General features: G+C 41.4%; 1 protein-coding gene across 3 annotated transcripts in view; it reads left to right on the top strand.

The window, feature by feature from the left end:
* The window catches only part of POLR3B (RNA polymerase III subunit B), a 115,771-nt gene that overhangs the window by 72,498 nt on the left and 24,877 nt on the right, over positions 1-18,396 (top strand). For all 3 annotated transcript variants that reach the window (XM_004006694.5, XM_042247168.2, XM_042247167.2), the window contains exons 20-23: positions 2,259-2,468; positions 5,072-5,230; positions 5,845-5,962; positions 7,488-7,630. In XM_004006694.5, the coding sequence (XP_004006743.1) occupies positions 2,259-2,468; positions 5,072-5,230; positions 5,845-5,962; positions 7,488-7,630 (630 nt within the window). The remainder of the gene's footprint in view (positions 1-2,258; positions 2,469-5,071; positions 5,231-5,844; positions 5,963-7,487; positions 7,631-18,396) is intronic.

Raw genomic sequence — 18,396 nt, forward strand, 5'->3', positions numbered from 1 at the left:
ACATACCACGTTATGCCAATTTGTGACTCCTTAAGAAAGTTTTGATCAAGAAAATAAGACTTTGTAAGAAAGATTATGTCCTGGGTAGTGAGCAGATAAATTCATTGGAGATTGTTTTTACAGCAGAATGGGCCAGTAGAAGGAGAATTCAGCTTATAGACATTCTATTAGTTATTATATACATGCGGTGCCCTTCTTAAGGAAGCTGACAATACTAAATAGCCGTCCTAGTTTGAGTATATGCCTCACCCTGGGCTAATGTTAAAATTTCTACATGACATTTTCTCCAAAAAGCTTACTTATTGATAAAAGTAGCTAGTCAGTCATTCATAATTTATATAAAAATTATGGGGTGTGGTGGCATTTGAGAATTTTATAACATAGAAGTCATAGTTTATAAATCATATTTTAACCTATGCACCCATTGCCAGTGCTGCTAGAGGTGTGTATACATGTATTGGCCTACAAGTTCTTTCAAAAGTCTTTAAGGAACATTTTCCGATGAGGTCATAAACCCCAAACTTTTGCTAAACTATTTAGCTGCTCCTCCAGTTCATAGTGGGTTGTGATGCCCAAGAATTATGCTCTGGGCCGAGTAGCACAATTTTATAGCAGGATGCCATCTCTGTCACCCTTGTTTGGAAGTGCAGCTGGCTCTGTGTCTCTGCTGCATGGTAACACTCGGCTCAGGTCTCAGAGGGCACGTTTGGCAGCCTGGTGGGACTTTGCCTGAACCCTTGTCTCCAGCGGGTGAAGTATACAGTTGAAGCTGAAATCTCAACATAAATTTGAATTGATTTCATGTAAAAGGATGAACTTACTGTCATGAACTTTACTGTAGTCTGAGCAGCAGCAATTTTATTTCTAAGGCCATAAGTGATCTATTATCAGGTATCCTGCCCAGTCTATTAGTTGGCACTAAAATAACAGTAATTGGGGATTTTTAGTGTCAACTTGAGAAAAAGTTCATGCAGTTCAGTTTAGCTATTGGTTTTCAGCTGAATCTTGATAAATTTTCTAGAGATTTAAGCACAAGTATGTACCTTCATAAAATGTATATTGAAATTCTTCCATTTCATTTACTTGACATTTATTGAGCATTGGTAATAAGCCTAGCAATGTACTAGGCACTTGTTTCTTTAGTGTCCTACAGATTTCATTAAAGCCCAACCATCAAGGAGTACTATATCATTTTTGCTGCCTGAATAGGTTGTTTTCATCTCTAAATTGAAATCACCATTGATTTAATGACATGAGTAAGAGAAAAAGGGAAAGGAAACAAATAATTGAGTTTTATATCTGCTCACATTAAAGCTTAACTCCATTAAATGACGTGTCAGCACCTTGGACGTGTGTGGGTATTGCAGATGTGCCACTACAGGACAAAGAAGAGATACTTGGGGAGAGTTAAAGAGGTCCAGAAACCTGCACTCAAGCTCAACAGTAGGGCAAACGTGGGTTTCCCGGTTTTAAGGTCTCTGAGTAGGAGCAATTGTGTGTTCACAAGCCCCGGAGACTGAAAGCCTTTTTGTGGAATCAATCTTTGAACTTTAATGCACCCAATGGGGAAAAAGAAGGGTAGGTAACATTCTAGCTTCACTTTCGGTTGACAGTGATACTCTTCCAAGGTCCAATCAGGTGGAAAGGCTGATTGCTAAGGAGAGAAAAGCCCATCCCTGACTGGACAGGGCCCTGGATTCCCTAGGGGAAAGGACCCTGCCTTTCTCCATTGTATCTCCAGTGCTGGGCCCCAAGTAGGTGCTTATTAACTGCTTAATAAGTGAATAGTTAGTTTTTCCTCCCTTTTTAAAATTTTTTCATGTTAAACATTTGGAATTGTTGGTTTCTTTATTTGTCCTATTGTCCAAGCTTTCTGCCGTCAGCACTGTGGGGTATTTTCTAATTGCAGCTGTAAATATGCCTGGAACATAGTAGAACCAAATGCAGAATTGTTGACATGTATGATTAACCAGCAGAGACAAAAGCTCTCCAAATGGGATCAATTTTATAAATCCAAAAGTTGAAATTATTCAGATTAGTATACCTTGAGTGTGATTTTTCTTCTTTGTAGGATTTTTGACATAACTGAGAAAAATTGTTTTTGAAAGTCATTAATCACTATGAGATATTGCTCTTTAAATATTTGAAAATTTTCTTCATTTTAACTATTAAAGTGAATGTTTCTCTCTATATTCATTGCTGCTTAATTATTTGATCTAATAGAGTGCTGCATTTTGTTTTCTCCAATGCCAATGAAGGTACCATTGGATACAACCAGAGGAACAGAATTGATACTCTCATGTATCTCCTAGCATATCCACAAAAACCCATGGTTAAAACAAAGACAATTGAGTTGATAGAATTTGAGAAACTGCCAGCCGGACAGAACGCGACAGTTGCCGTGATGAGTTATAGTGGCTATGATATCGAAGATGCTCTTGTTTTAAACAAGGCTTCCTTGGACAGAGGTAAGTGAATTTTCAAAGCACGAGCACCAAAGGTACCTTTGTGCAGATTCAGATACAAGCGTGATCAATGTGAAAGTCACTTGACGTCAGAATGTTAAGGTCAGTTTCAAGTGATTTGATTTTTATAATATACAGCCAGGAAGTGGTTATGTATGGTGTTGACATTTTTAAAATGAATATTATATAGAGGTATTAATAATTGTTACTAAGGAACCTTTTCTTTTCTTTGTTATTTAATTTATTGGTGACTTGAGACAGTTCAACAGAAAACAAAAATTGAAATGTAAGAATTTGATTATTTCCTAGCAGGAATTACAATAAATGAAATACCATTAAAAAAAAAAAAACCATCAAGTTGTATATTTAATTACAAACCTGTTGAAAGGGCAATAGCAATAGTTGTATATAAAAGACTTTTTATTATATATCTCAACTTCATAATGCTATACCTTTTTGTTAGCAAAATGATAAAAGTATACATGCACAAACCCTGATTCATCATTTTACCTTTTTCTTTCCCAGTTTTTTGATGGCTTACTTTTGCAGGTCCCCACCTGGGGGCTTGTTAGCCATCACCTGATCTGTGGTGTGACTTCTGTCTTCATCATCCATTTCTCTCCTCTCTCCCTGGCAGACCCGCCCTGCCTTCCCCTTCACTCTTTGCAGTTGCTAGGCAGCCATAATAGTACTCCTAGACATGTGTCTTTGGCGTTAATGTTGGCTGCACTTAATTTATGCCGCTTTTTTTCCTCCAAATGACAACAGCCATGCTTTAAAGCTAGATGTTTTCCTTTCTGATTAACTGGTAACGTTTATGTGGAAATCTGAAGACTTTGTGATATCTTTCAGAAACTCCGCAACACAATTTAATGATCTGAGTTTACTGTCCTCTTGCTTTTAAGCTCCCACCTGTAAATAAAATGTCTATTTATACTCAGAAGAAAACGCTTCTGATTCCATGCAGTTCAGATTCACACTGCACTCCAGCATGTTGCACTTAATGGCCATTGTATGAAATTTCAAGATCATGTAAGGTTTTCAAAGCAGCTTGCTCTCTGAGGCGAGTTTATTATGGCCATACACAATTTACCAGCAGCCACAACAACGAAGACTGTTAATCAAAGACACACAGATGTCTTCATCTACTGTCCAGATGTAGAAATGCGTTGTTTCATCCCATGGTCACCTTCATATTTAAAAAATGACATTAGAGCACTGAGATTTTATTTAGAAATCCACTCTTCCCCGATTAATTTCCTGAACTCAAATTCTTAGATTTCTTGAAAGAGTTCTGCTTTGGGTGGAGAATCATAAGCAAAGGATTTTACAGCCGTGCATTTATTTCTTCAGTAATAGCTGGCATTTAATCTGGAGACATTTTCCTATTTAAGCGAACTCTGACATGGCTCAGTATATCCTGGGGAGATCAGAGGGAGAATCCCATTTAAAATAACAGCTTGGCCAAAGAGGGAAGAAGAAAGAAATCTAGCCATAGCATCTTAGGAAATGTTACTTAGTGTGAAAGGATAGGCAGCTCTTTTGAGCAACTGACAAATCCTTCTGTGGATTTCAGTGGTTGAGTTTGCTCCATCTAAAGGCTATTTCTATTCATTTTGCTTACTTTTCTTAATGTTTAAGTTGTTAATCGGTCCCAGGACTTTTCCCTCCTCCACTAGATAAATGTAATATAAAAATGTAATCAAAGTAATCTCTAATCTTCAAGGCAAAGGTGAACTCTCTCTCCCATTAATATCATTTGATTGCTTCTTTTTATTCTCTCTTTTCTCTGGAGAAAGATTAATGTTCTTGTTTGCTTGTTTGAGACTTCCTCTAAATGCTAAAATCAGCATAAAGAAAACTTTCCAGAGAAGAGTAGCAAACATTTTGCAATAAAATGATATGTGAGAAGAATGAGGGCTAATCAGTGAACTTGCTCTGTCTCAACTCAGCCACCATGTTGCTGAGTGACCTTGGCCACTTAATTTTTCTGCCCCTCACTTGTGGCACCTGTAAGATAGAGGGATTAAGCCAGGTGATCTTTAAGGCCCTTTCCAATTTTCACATGCTATGGCTCTGCACTCTTAAAGAATCACAGTGATATTCTTAGGTTTTTCTCACCTTCCTCCAACCTGACAAGGTATATTCTGTGCTGGAAAATGATTGTAGAGATTCCAGTGTTTATATGTTTATATGGTGGAGATCTTGAGCCAGTTCTTCAAGTCATCAGATTGCTATTTGGCTTGGCTACTCTCATAATCTAAATGTAGAGCACATTTGGGGTGTGTTTCTATGGGCTTCCCAGGTGGCTCAGATGGTAAAGAATCTGCCTGCAACACAGGAGACCTGGGTTTGATCCCTGGGTCAAGAAGATCCCCTGGAGAAGGGAATGGCAACCCACTCCAGTATTCTTGCCTGGTGAGTTCCATGGACAGAGGAGCCTGGTGGGCTACAGTCGATGGGATCACTGAGTTGGACATGACTGAGTGACAAACACTTCGGAGGGGAAGGGAGGTAGAGTGGGGTGGCTTGTTGAGTAACACAAATCTGTGACTTCGTAGTTCCATATTGCTGGTGGTTCTGAACCCACTTTGGTTTCATTTTAGGTTTTGGGCGTTGCCTTGTATATAAAAATGCTAAATGCACCTTGAAACGATATACCAATCAGACTTTTGATAAAGTGATGGGGCCCATGTTGGATGCTGCTACAAGGAAACCCATCTGGCGACATGAGATTTTAGATGCAGATGGTATTTGTTCTCCAGGTAAAAGCCTTAAAATCATTTTTTTAATGTATATGCTTTTAAATTATGGAAAGTATTCAGCAGTATGTCTGAATGTTTGGTATACAGGGCAGAAAAAAAAATAACAACCTATAAAACCGTATCAACCGGGTGCTATGGCAGGGAAAACAAGTGCAGTGACAGCAGTGTAGTAGCTGGTGTCTGTGCTTACTGCAAATGCAGAGCACAGGTGAGGACAGCAGGAAAATCGAAGAAATACTTATAGTTTCTCATTGTCCACGTTTAAGTTGGTGGGGACTCATTACTAGCTGAAATCACTGTGACATGGCCCAAACCTATTCTAACACCCTAGGAGACATTTTAAAGTGGATGGATTTTCTGTCATTCATGTGGTCCCCTAAAGCAGCTTCTTAATTTTATACATGCTGTGATCTTAATCTATGTGGTGTTTTCAGATGGGCTTGCAGAGTTTCACACAAGCCCGTTGAACTCTGATTCCACCCATGTGGACTCTCTTTGTGACCTCTGCGTCTGAATTTCATGCACCAGGGGTTTCATGGGGTTTTATGCTCCAATAACCTTTGCCCTCCCCACGGATGATCGTGACTTGTCTGATGCTCTTCTCTCTCTCTCAGGTGAGAAAGTAGAAAACAAGCAAGTGCTTGTAAACAAGTCCATGCCCACAGTGACTCAGATTCCCCTGGAAGGAAGTAACGTGCCCCAGCAGCCGCAGTACAAAGATGTGCCCATCACGTATGTCCTGGTCATGCCTTGGAAATATTACATTGAAAGATTTTTAAAAAGAAGGGGTGGAGGAAATTAGAAGTTAGCTCCTTTGGCTGGTGACTGCCAGAGAGATGTCTGCCCAGTGTCAGCTCCGTACCCGCTCTTGGACAAAGGGGTCCCCAAACCCAGACCCAAACCGTCATCCTCCCCTCACCTACCCCAGCCTCAGACGTGCTTCCTCTGGGTCCGTTTCTCGGTGAGTAGTGCCGCCATCCAGCCAGTCGCCTACACATACACCTGACTCCTTTGCGTGGCCTGCTGCACGCCTTAGTTGGGTCGGGGCTGACAGTTCTGTCCCCTCAGAAGTCCTCTCACTCCCCAGTGGCAGGTGTGGCTCTCTGAGTTTGGCCCCCTTCTGCTGGACTCGCCGTTCCTGGAAGCTGCTCGTCTGCCTCCAGTCGTGCACCTCCCCACTCTTCTCAGGCTCCCTCTGTTACTGCCGGAGTGACTTATTTCTTCTCCTCAGTTACTCATCTGCTGCTCTTGCATAAATAGCATAAAACTTGAGTAGATAAAACTCCTAAGGACAATGTCGCCTGCATGATAAAGGCTGAACGAAATGATAATGTAATAAATACACGGCCATCCATGACTCTCGGCACATGTCTCTAGCCTCACCCTTTGGCACACCAGCCTTCATATTTCTAGTAAATTGTCTCTTATTCTCCAGACATTCCGTGTGACTTCTGTGCATTTACTCACGCTGCTCCCTCTGCCTGGAATTTCCTTCTGTCTGGCCAGGTCTCCACTCTAGGGTCTCCTCCTCCCGGAAGCAGTCCTTGATAGCTGGCCCCTCCCTGCCACCACTGTCACCACCACCGACCACTGGCGGGACCGACTGTCACCTCCTCAGGCCTTTCCCATGACCCCTCTTGCCGTCCCAGAAAACAAACTTTCTTGTGTCTCCCTTTCTCTCTCCCTTCGCTGTTTGTGAGTTTCTTGGGGGCAGCAGCTACGTCTTCTTAATCGTTGTATGTCCAGAGCCTGTAAGGATCTGACATAGGCAGACTCTGAATAAAGTTTGTTGAGTGAAAGACAGATGATGTGAAGTGTGTGAAAAGTTCCCAGTGGAAACGCTGAGTAGATTAAAGTAATATTTAAAAATTTCCAGTTGAGTAACGGGCTTCAGCATTTTAAATCCCAGGTCTGCTTTGTGTGAGTCATGTGTCCTGGGCAAGTTCTTAACCTTCCTAAGTTTTCCTCAGTTCTTATTTCCTATAAAGGAATAACAGTATGTGAATACCATGTGTGGTAATGATTAAATTGTATTGTGCCTGCCTCGTAATAAATGTTTAACCACTTTAAACTAGGACTGTCCAAGGGAAATTGTCACATTTTAAGTTATTCTTGAAAGAGAAAAGTCATTTTTCAGAACCTGAAATGGGAACATCAGAATATTCTGTGGTAGGTATTACATGAAATATGCCTGGAAGAGTAGGTTCACCCAGGGCGGCTTGAAAACTCTGCTATAGTGACTTTATCTTAATATTAGCTACAAAGGGGCAACAGACTCGTATATTGAGAAAGTGATGATATCTTCAAATGCCGAAGATGCTTTTCTGATCAAAATGCTGCTGAGACAGACAAGGCGTCCAGAGATTGGAGACAAATTCAGCAGTCGTCATGGGCAAAAAGGTAAGTTGTATCATTTCTCAGCTTTTTTATAAAGCTATAGTATTTATTAACCACATTATATAAGAACTACTTTATAATTCTCCCTGTTAGAAAAATTCAGTATGTTAGAAAAAGTATTACCATGTTATCAAAAGTATTCTTGTTTTATTTCCCAGATTAACCTGTTTATATTTTAATGGCATCTAACAGTATACCATGGAGAAGGCGATGGCACCCCACTCCAGTACTCTTGCCTGGAAAATCCCATGGATGAGGAGCCCGGTAGGCTGCAGTCCATGGGGTCACGAAGAGTCGGACATGACTGAGCGACTTCACTTTCACTTTTCACTTTCATGCATTGGAGAAGGAAATGGCAACCCACTCCAGTGTTCTTGCCTGGAGAATCCCAGGGATGGGGGAGCCTGGTGGGCTGCTGTCTATGGGGTCGCACAGAGTCAGACACGACTGAAGCGACTTAGCAGCAGCAGCAACAGCAGTGTACCATAGTGTTGCTTCTCTATACTATGTATTTCATTCTGCAACTGCTCAGCCCAAAATTTTAAATACATTCTAGATGACGTACCTGCTAAAGTACAAGTGGCTGTTCAGAAGTAAATAGTAATACCTATTTTTTACGAAAGGTGTGTATTTAAAATGCTGTTTATTCTTTTGGGTCATGTATCAGGATGTCAGCACCTCAGAGTCACCTGCCCCTTTGTTTAACACAAGAGAAAGTTCAGACCCTGCTCGGTAAGCAGCCTGTCACAGGCACCCAGCTCACTGCTGAGCTGGTGTTAGAACCGTGGTCTTCCCCGCCTCCAGTGCAGTGCCTCATAGTGACCCTTCTCCTAGATGCTCCTTCTCCATCAGATCCCGTTGGCGAGCCTATTTCTGTTGATGGTCAGTGCTGGGTTTTCATTCATTGTTGGTTTTGCTTTGTTTTTATCTTCAAGGAACACGTGGTCCTGTGTCACTACTGATCAACTTATCAGTAGAGTCTCTTTTAGTCATTATATACCTAGAGTTTAAGTTTGTCCTGGTGTTTGAATTTTAGCTCTGTCTGCCATGCACTAGTATTCAGAACAACAGCAGCTAACACTTGGGTAGCACTCAGTGTGCCTGGCACATTGCTCATTTGTTTCTTCCACAGTCCCAGGAGGTAGGTCAATCTGCACTTTATAGGTGAGGAAGTCAAGGCACAGAGAACTTAGTCGGTTGCCCACGTCCCCAGTTGGTGGCAGAGCTGGTTTTTAAGCCCTAGCAGCCTAGCTCCAGAGTTCATGCTCTGTAACTAACCTGTTTGCTATCCTGACCGTTAAGCAGTTAGGATTGTGCCTGACACGTAGTAAGTGCTCAAGAAGTGAAAGCTGTGATTATTAATACTGGCTATTATTCATTCACTCTTCAACTTTGAATCTCATTTGTGCTTATAAATTGCTGGTGTGGAATCTTCCTGTTTTTGTTTGTTTTTTTTTTTTCCCTCTCTCCTGAACCCCCCTCCTATCTCCTACCCCCATCCCATCTTCTTGTTTTTAATTTACTGGTTTGAAGATAATTATACATTAAATTCTTGATGATTCTGACTATTGCTTTGCCAGGCAAGTATATCAAATATTATAGTGTGTTTGGTCAAATGAATCTAGCCTTAGTTGTCATTCCATCAGTGGAACTGTTTCAGACTAAGGTACTAACTTTTTTATTGGAAGCATTTTTTAGTTCAATTAACAGACACAAGATTATTTCAGCCTATCAATATTTTATGAAACAGAGTTGGTTCCATCTGTAACTGTGAATTTGATACCTCTACTTCATACAGTTCCCTAAGATGCTGTCTTAACTCTTAAGTTTAAAACCTAGCTTGAGGTTCTGTTATTTCCTACTGCTTACCAGTGAAAGTCAGATTCTCTGTATTGAGATTGTTTCTCCTTCTCTGTTGGTCTTGACACTTTCTGAGACACACTACTAAGTCTTTCTGTGGGGTAACCATAGCCTCGTTAACAGCGTCTGTTTTACTTGACCTAGTTCCTGGACAAGAGCAAAGCTTGATACTCCTCTTATAAAATGTTGGCACTAAAAGTTTTACAAGCGTGCACACTGTAAGAGGATATCTCTATTCTGAATCAGTTTGCACACTTGAAGTCCAAATCCTGTGCTGTGTTCCATCAGAGTTACTGTGTAAAGAGTTGAAGGCTAGTGTACATTTCAGTAATTATCCACTGTGTTCACATTCCACTAAGCTTGAGGACAAGGACCATGTCCTTAGATTCTCATAAGAGCTTTTCTCAGAGTAGATATTTAGTAGGTAATTGATAACAGTTGATATATGAAGGAATTGAAGGTATGGGGAATATGAAAAGGAACAGATTCCCCACTCTTGATGGATTGATTTTCACCCAGATTTTAATCTGTACATTGTATGTGAGTGTGTGTATGTTACAGTAGAAACAAAGCAGTACTTTTGAATGAAAACCATGCTTGATTAGTAAGGTCCTGTGAATACAGACCTCGAGGTAAAATGTCATCAAGTCTGTGCTCTTGCATTTTTTCAGACTATTAATAAAATACAGATAGTGTTCATTGACGGAAGTGGTTTCCAACTTGCAGTGATCTGAAATGTAGCAGAGTTTAGAGATCTCTTCAGTCTTAGGGAGCTTTGACTAGAATATCTCTATACGAAACTGAAAGAAGTCCTCCTGGGTCTAAATGACCTTTCACTTGTAGTGAGGAGTTTATCTTGCTAGTTTTCTTTTTCCAGATGGCTTTTAATCCAAGGGTAAAACCTTCTGATTAGCCTAGATTCCCTTGATAGTCTCTTCTGTTACAACTTCGTTAGATTTATTGAAAAGATTGGGGGGGAACAGCAAACAAACAAAAAATAGATAATGTAAGCTTTATCAGAGTATAAGGACCATTAACATAATTTTTATTTAAGTATAATTTTATGAAATAATAAATGCACATGGCTTAAAAAGGTCAAATAGTACCAAAAAAGAGTGCTGCTGCTGCTGCTGCTGCTGCTAAGTCGCTGCAGTCATGTCTGACTCTGTGCGACCCCATAGACGGCAGCCCACCAGGCTCCCCCGTCCCTGGGATTCTCCAGGCAAGAACACTGGAGTGGGTTGCCAGAGTGCCTTGTACTAAAAAACATAGTTTTCCTTTCCTTTCCTTTCTTCTTCTTCTGCTTCCTGAAGCAGTTTCACCTCATTTTCATCTTAGTATTTCTAAATAATATTCTTAAGCAGCTCTGTGTTCATTCATCCATTTGCAGACGGATTCACCAGCAGATGTTGCCTGCTGATATCGCCTTGTGATAGATAGGAGGACCTACACTTGGCTACCTCTGTTTCCTATTCCCAACTTCCATTCCCTGCGTAGATTTATCATAATTTTAAGTTACTTAATTATTTATGTTGCATTATCTGGGCCATAAATATTATTTGCTTCCAAATCAAGTGATTGTTGAGTACATTTCCTTGGTATATAACTTTATTTTTTCAGAAGTTTATCGGTATCTCATTTAAGAATTTTGCTTAATTTTCCTTATTTTTATTACCATTCTATACCATCAACAGACTCTCAGCATGGGCTCAGTTTTCCACATGATCGGTAGTCTGTTAGAACCATTTTTCCCCAGATGGTTTCTTTTATAGTGTCCCCACTCCTCCTTCTCCAAGGCATAGTGGTCCTTCTCTGAGCCGGACCTTCCCAGTAAAGTGTGAAGAATTGTAATAGGTAAACTGAGAAGTTAATCCTTGGAACTCTCAGGAGTGCCGGGCAGAGCCTGGGGAAGCCAAGGCCTTTACAGCTCATCTTATGTGCCTTAGACTTGTTTTTTAGAAAGGTTGGGAAGCACTCTGTATTAGTACACTTAGACTGCTAAAATAAAATGCCACAGACTTAGGTGACCTAAACAAGAGAAGTTATTGTCTCTCAGTTCTAGAGACCAGAAATTCAACATCAGTAATATAAATTTTAGGAGGGACCCAGCCCATGCACTGCAATCTAAGCCTGCTGAATGGTAATCACTTATGACAGCCTCCTTTGAGCCCTTGTTTCTTGGCTCTTCCCTGTCACTTCTCTCTCTACCCCACCTCCCACCCCTGTAGTGGGATAGTCCATCTATTAAATTGCTGAGAAAGTACACATGTAAAGTATATTTTTTGAGCTCGTGTATGTCTGAACATATTCTGTCCTCATACTTGAAATATACTTTGGTTGAGTAAAGAATTCTAGATTTTAAAATTGTTCTCCCTAAGGATTTTGATTCCATCGCTACATTATTGTCCAGATTCCGTCTTACTTACATGAATTGCAGCGTCATTCTTCAGATCTTTGTCTGTGCGCTGTTTCTCTCTGTTTTCCTCCTTCCATCCTTCCCTATTTCCACACCCCTGGAAGCTTTTACTGTTTCCTTTTCTTGAATTCTGAAATTCCATAGACAATTTTTTCATTTCTTGTCCTTGAACATCAGACACCCTCTTATTCTGGAAGTTCGAGTTCCTTCAATTCTTGGACATTTTTGTGTACTTGTTGTTGGTAATTTCCTTTTCCTCATTTTCCCCATGCCCTTTCTAGTTTTCCTGTTAGTTAGATTTCTTCCAGACTGATGCTCTAGCTTTGTTATCTCTTCTCTCCCTGCTCTCCATTCTTTTCTCTTATTTTTCTTTCTAGGAGATTGGATCAGTTTTATTTTCAAGATCCTTTTTAACCTATTTATATTTTTGGTTTCCAATTATAATTTTAAATTTAATTTGTACTCTCCCATTTTATAACAACAGGTATGTATTTATATATTTTAAATTTTCTTTTAGTTTTTAGCTTTACTTTTTTGGTTATGTTTTCTTTTTTTGTTTGTTTTTTTTCTGTTTCTAATATAATCTCTGTTTCTTGAGAGCATTCTTTTCCTTGTGTGTGTTTTAGAGTCTGGTTGTTGTTGTTGGAAGCTTTCCTTTAATGTGCAGTGAAAGAATGGTTAGCAGGTCTGTGTATCAGGGATAGAACCTGTTGACTGGTGGAAGTCACTGTAGGTGATCAAGCAGTGAATCATATTTCTTGCAAGTGCCATTCGGTTCAATTTCAGGTTGCAGTTGGAAATGAGGGTGTGAGCAGTGCTTAAGGTTTATCTGTCAGCTGACCTTCTGGAAGCCAGACGGGGGCAGCAGGCTGTGAGCCCAGTGCACAGACTTTCACTTCATTCTTCTGTATCCTCGCCCAACCCTCTGCTGTGTCATCACCCCACACTGGGTCATGGGTCATTCTGGTTCATTTTCTTGGGTAAGTCTTTGGGAATAGAAGGTAGTTTCTTGGCTGTATAGGGTAGAGAATAAAAACTGAGGTTCTGATGATTTCTTATACAGACATATACTTCTATAAAGACTTGGTTATGTGTCTCCTGAGTGTTCAGTACTATTCTAGGTCCTGCTGATATGCAGTGAACAGAACAGACAAGATCTCAGCCTGTGTGGAGCTTACATTCCTGCGGGCAAGAGAGATAATGCTAAGTGCTGAGATGAAAAAAACTAAGAGATAGGGGAGCAAAACAGGAAGCAGGTCAAGGGGGAGTGATTATTCGTGACATTGTAAGTAAAGTGGTTGAGGAACAGTACCTTGCTGAGAAGATGACTGAGTAAAGTCCTGAGAGAAGGAAGGGAGCTCAAATGATGGAGGGAAATGGGAGGCCTGAGGCTGCGCTCAGCCTGGTGTACTGGAGGCCCAGCCAGGAGCCTGTGTGGCTGGAGCAGAGGCAGTCAGAGGTGAGGCCTCACTGGTCACTCCGTGAACTTCAGCTTTACCCTGAGGGAGAGAGGTGCCACTGGAGGGGTCTGAGCAAACGAGAAATATGATGGGACTTACTTTGGACCCCATGAAAACAAGACTGTATGGGGCAAGTGAGGGAGCCCTGATTCCAGTTCAAAGGCAGTTGTAACAGCCCCGGTGAGAGTTGGTGGTGAGTGGGGGAAGTGGTGGGCTTCACTGGTGGCTCAGACAGTAAAGAATCTGCCTGTGATATGGGAGACCCAGGTTCGATCCCTGGGTCAGGAAGATCCCCCGGAGGAGGAAATGGCAACCCGTTCCAGTATTCTTGCCTGGAGAATTCCGTGGACAGAGGAGCCTGGCAGGTACAATCCATGGAGTTGCAAAGAGTGAGACACATTTTAAATACAGAGCCCTCTGGGACTGCTGGTGGACAGGTAACCTATGAGTCAGTACTACTGCCCTCACCCCCACCGTTCACCCTGTTTCACAGCACTTTGAGCCTTCCCGGGAGTGGTGGAGAGATCTGAGTCAGTTCCCTCCCTTGTGCCTCCGTACAGGTTTAGTTCAGGTCAGTCACTCAGTTGTGTCCAACTCTGTGCAACCCCATGGACTACAGCATGCCAGGCCTGTCCATCACCAACTCCCAGAATTTGCTCAAACTCATGTCCATCAAGTCAGTGATGCTATCCAACCATCTAGTCCTTTATCATCCCCTTCTCCTCCCGCCTTCAATCTTTCCCAGCATCAGGCTCTTTTCCAGTGAGTCAACTCTTCGCGTCAGGTGGCCAAAGTATTGGAGTTTCAGCTTCAGCACCAGTTCTTCCAATGAATATTCAGGACTGATTTCCTTTAAGATGGACTGGTGGGATCTCCTTGCAGTCAAAGGGACTATCAAGAGTACCAACACCACAGTTCAAAAGCATCAATTCTTCAGTATTCAGCTTTCTTTAAGGTCTAACTCTCACATCTATACATGACTACTGGAAAAAAACATAGCTTTGACTAGACAGACCTTTGTCGGCAAAGTAATGTCTCTGCTTTTTAATATGCTGTCTAGGTTGGTCTTAACTTTTCTTCCAAGGAGTAAGCGTCTTTTAATTATCATGGCTGCAGTCACCATCAGCAGTGATTTTGGAGCCCCCCAAAATAAAGTCTCTCATTGTTTCCCCATCTATTTACTATGAAGTGATGGGACCATATGTCATGATCTTAGTTTTCTGAATGTTGAATTTTAAGCCAGCTTTTTCAGTCTCCTCTTTCACTTTCATCAAGAGGCTCTTCATTTCCTCTTTGCTTTCTGCCATAAGGGTGGTGTCATCTGCATATCCGAGGTTATTGATATTTCTCCTGGCAATCTTAATTCCAGCTTGTGCTTCATCCAGCCCAGCATTTTGCATGATGTACTTTGCATAGAAGTTAAATAAGCAGTGTGACAATATACAGCCTTGATGGACTCCTTTCCCAATTTGGAACCAGTCCCTTGTGGCATGTCCGGTTCTAATTGTTGTTTCTTGACTTGTATATAGATTTCTCAGGAGGCAGGTCAGGTGGTCTGGTATTCCCATCTCTTTCAGAATTTTCCACAGTTTGTTGTCATCCACACAGTCAAAGGCTTTGGCATAGTCAATAAAACAGAAGTAAATGTGTTTTTGGAACCCTCTTGCTTTTTCTATGATCCAGCGGATGTTGGCAATTTGATCTCTGGTTCCTCTGCCTTTTCTGAACCCAGCTTGGACATCTGAAAGTTCACAATTCACATACTGTTGAAGCCTGGCTTGGAGAATTTTGAGCATTACTTTGCTAGCATGTGAGATGAGTGCAATTGTGTGGTAGTTTGAGCATCCTTTGGCATTGCCTTTCTTTGGGATTGGAATGAAAACCTTTTCCAGGTGTAATTTTCTCCTCTTAAGCCACTTACTGTTCTTTCCTCTGTTCATCAGCTTTCAAAATTGTATAGTTCTCTCTTGCCCATTCTTTTTCCTTATAGGCTTATACCTTAATTTTGTCAACTCTCTTGTTAGTGAGGTTCAGAGAAGGAGTAGAGATAGACATGTTTCTTCTTCCCTGTTGCCTGGAAATCCATGTATCTATTATTCGAGAATGTTCAACACAAGAATGCTAAGTGTGTGAGTTTTTTTCCCTGCAGCATATAGAACTGAAATTAAAGTTATTTTAGTAAAAGGTGAGAAGAGTTTTTAGAACACCTTTTATCTGCTAATCAGAGCCTTTCTTCCAAGGTGCCTTGTTTTTGTTGGCTGTTGTAAGCATTTCTGAGATTGAAAACTAACTTAAAAACGGTTTAAAGTTCATATAATCAGAATTATGACATAAATGCTAATGATTATCAGAAAGGTATTCATCACAGTTTGGCAACTCTTATCTGAGAATAGCATATCCTTTTCCTGAATCATTATTATAGCTAAAGTCTGCCATTTTTATCCTTTCTGTGAATGTCACCCTTCTGAAACCAGAGACATGACAATGACAGAAACCTATTTTTTCAGGTTTTTTTCATTTATAGTAAAATCATAAAGATTCAAAAATAATCATGGTTTTGTTAAACCACTTGTATATATTGTTAAAATCAGAACACTTTGTTGGGCTAACTTAAGTATGCTTTAGATTTATTGAGGATGGAAAACATGCCTTACTAATTTATTTAACTACCCCCACCCAGCATCCCGCACAGCACTTTACATATTATACAGTATCTGTTCAATGTGTCTGTGGAATAGTTTAATAAATAAAGTATCACAAACATACAGATATAATAAGCCAAAATCTACCCTCCTCAAATTAATATAACTTATTTGTCCCAGTAAATATCAGAAATGAAATGTCCCATTTATATCCAGATTGGTTCCAGGGTTTTCATCACCCTGGACTCATAGCTCCCCAGCCCTAACTTACGACAGAAGCCCGCTAAAGCTTTTCAGCCAAGATAGCTAAATGCACACACACACCCGGAGATGCACTCTGAGCTTCAATAAAAATCTGCCTTGACAGCCCACAGAAATCTATTTGGTCATATTTAAATCCCTGCTGTGGGCTCAAAATCATGTTGGCTCTTTGGGAGGTAGCAAGGAAACTCAGCTCTTGGCTAGTGTCCCTGAGTAGTTGGCAAAAAGATGAATACAATGGATTGCATACAGTTCATACTAAACTAAATGGTGAAGACCATTCGTGATAGAGAAGTTGTGAGTTTGTTGTAGATAGGGATAACACTCAGCATTTGAAAATACTTTTAAGAAGTCTGGTCCAAATCCGTCTTCCCTAGTATAAGAATTTCTTAGATTATTTTTCACAGATGCTGTTCCTCTTTGCCTGTGACCTGTGAAGGGAGCCCCTTGCAGCTTTCTGAGGCTGCAGTTCTCTTATATGGAACCTGAGTGCACTTTCCTGTAATGTACACCCAGTACCCCTGCCCTGCCCTGTGGGCTTACTGAATGCACACTTCCCCTTTTCTTCGAGGTTACCTCTGTTCAGCATTTAAAGAAAGCCTTCAGGTTGAGAAAAAGTATAGCAAAGAGATAAAGGTCCTGAGTGCCGAGTGACCAGTTTTATCCCTTTGAAATGGAGTCGGTTTCCTAGGAGTTGTTACCGGGATTAAACAGAATGATGTGTGTGAAGCAGGCAGTGCCTGGTCCATGGCCACAGTCAGTAGAGGTGACCGCTGGATGGTATGCTGTCACAGGCTGGGCAGGAAAGGGAGACAGGCCAGGTGGGGTTTGGACTTGGAGGGCTGTGATGAAGGTTTTGTTTTTCCTGTGAAAGAAAAAATGGGGAGCAGCAGTAAAGAGTGAAAACCTGTTGACCTACAGGTATAGAGCCAAGAAAAGGCAGGAGGCCATAGTGACTGGTTTTAAGCCTGGTAAAGGATGGCACAGATCACAAAGCAACTTTGTGTCTCATTGAACTTGGTATAATGGAGGATTATCTCAAGTGCTTATATTATTAATCGATCATTTCTCAAGCTCTCACTGTGTACCAACTGTTCTCAATATTAGAAATAACAGTGGTAAATACTGACAGAGTCTCTGCTTTCCTGGGATGTATGTTTTCTTGGGGAAGAAAACAGAAAAAAAGAAAACAAAAATACAAAGAGAATAATTTAAGGTAGTGATCACTATGACACAGGAAGACTAATGCAAAAGTGACTGGTTTTCAGGAAGAGGGGGCTGCCCTGTAGATCATGATCAAGGTCGGCCTCTTGGAGGACGTGGACTTGAACTGAGACCTGGAGGATGAAAAGAATTAAGTTCACCAGCCCTGAGGCATGAGTGAGCTTGGTACAATCAGAGAAGACACACAAGGCCAGTCTGGCCAGACATGTGCCTGAGCAGGAACACGGTTTGAGATAGTGAGAGAAAACGGATGGGGCACAGCATACAGGGTCATGTGGCCAAAAGAAAGGGATTTAGACTTCATTCTAAATATACTGGGAACCAGCAGGCCTGTTGGGTAGTGACTATAAGCAAAGGAGTGACAAGATGGAATTACCGTTTTAAGAAATCACCCTGGGTTCCCCATGAAGAGTAGACTGGAGGGGAGCAGGCAGAGAAGCCCAGAGGTGGTGGCAGTGGTCCAGGCAGGAGGGGACAGTGGCTTGGACAAGGGCAGTAGTGGAGAACAGGAGAGAAGTGGTACATTCTGAGTGTGCTCTGGAATTAGAGCCAGCAGGACTTGCTGATGGCTGAGATGCTGGAGAAGGAAAAGACCAGGACTGAGGGTGAGGTCTGTGGCCTGAGCCACTGGCAAGGTGGTCTATCAAGAAGGGGAGGACTGGGAAGGAACAGTTTTTTGGAGTTAGGCTGGGGCAGGAGTTGAATTCAGAGAAGGCAATGGCACCCCACTCCAGTACTCTTGCCTGGAAAACCCCATGGACGGAGGAGCCTGGTAGGCTGCCGTCCATGGGGTCGCACAGAGTCAGACATGACTGATGCGGCTTAGCAGCAGCAGCACACAGATCAGGAAATTGAGGGTCAGAGTCGTGATTGGCTTGCCTCCTACAGCTTAGTGCTGGCAGAGTC

This window comes from Ovis aries, chromosome 3 (assembly GCF_016772045.2).
Source record: "Ovis aries strain OAR_USU_Benz2616 breed Rambouillet chromosome 3, ARS-UI_Ramb_v3.0, whole genome shotgun sequence".
NCBI lineage: Eukaryota > Metazoa > Chordata > Mammalia > Artiodactyla > Bovidae > Ovis > Ovis aries.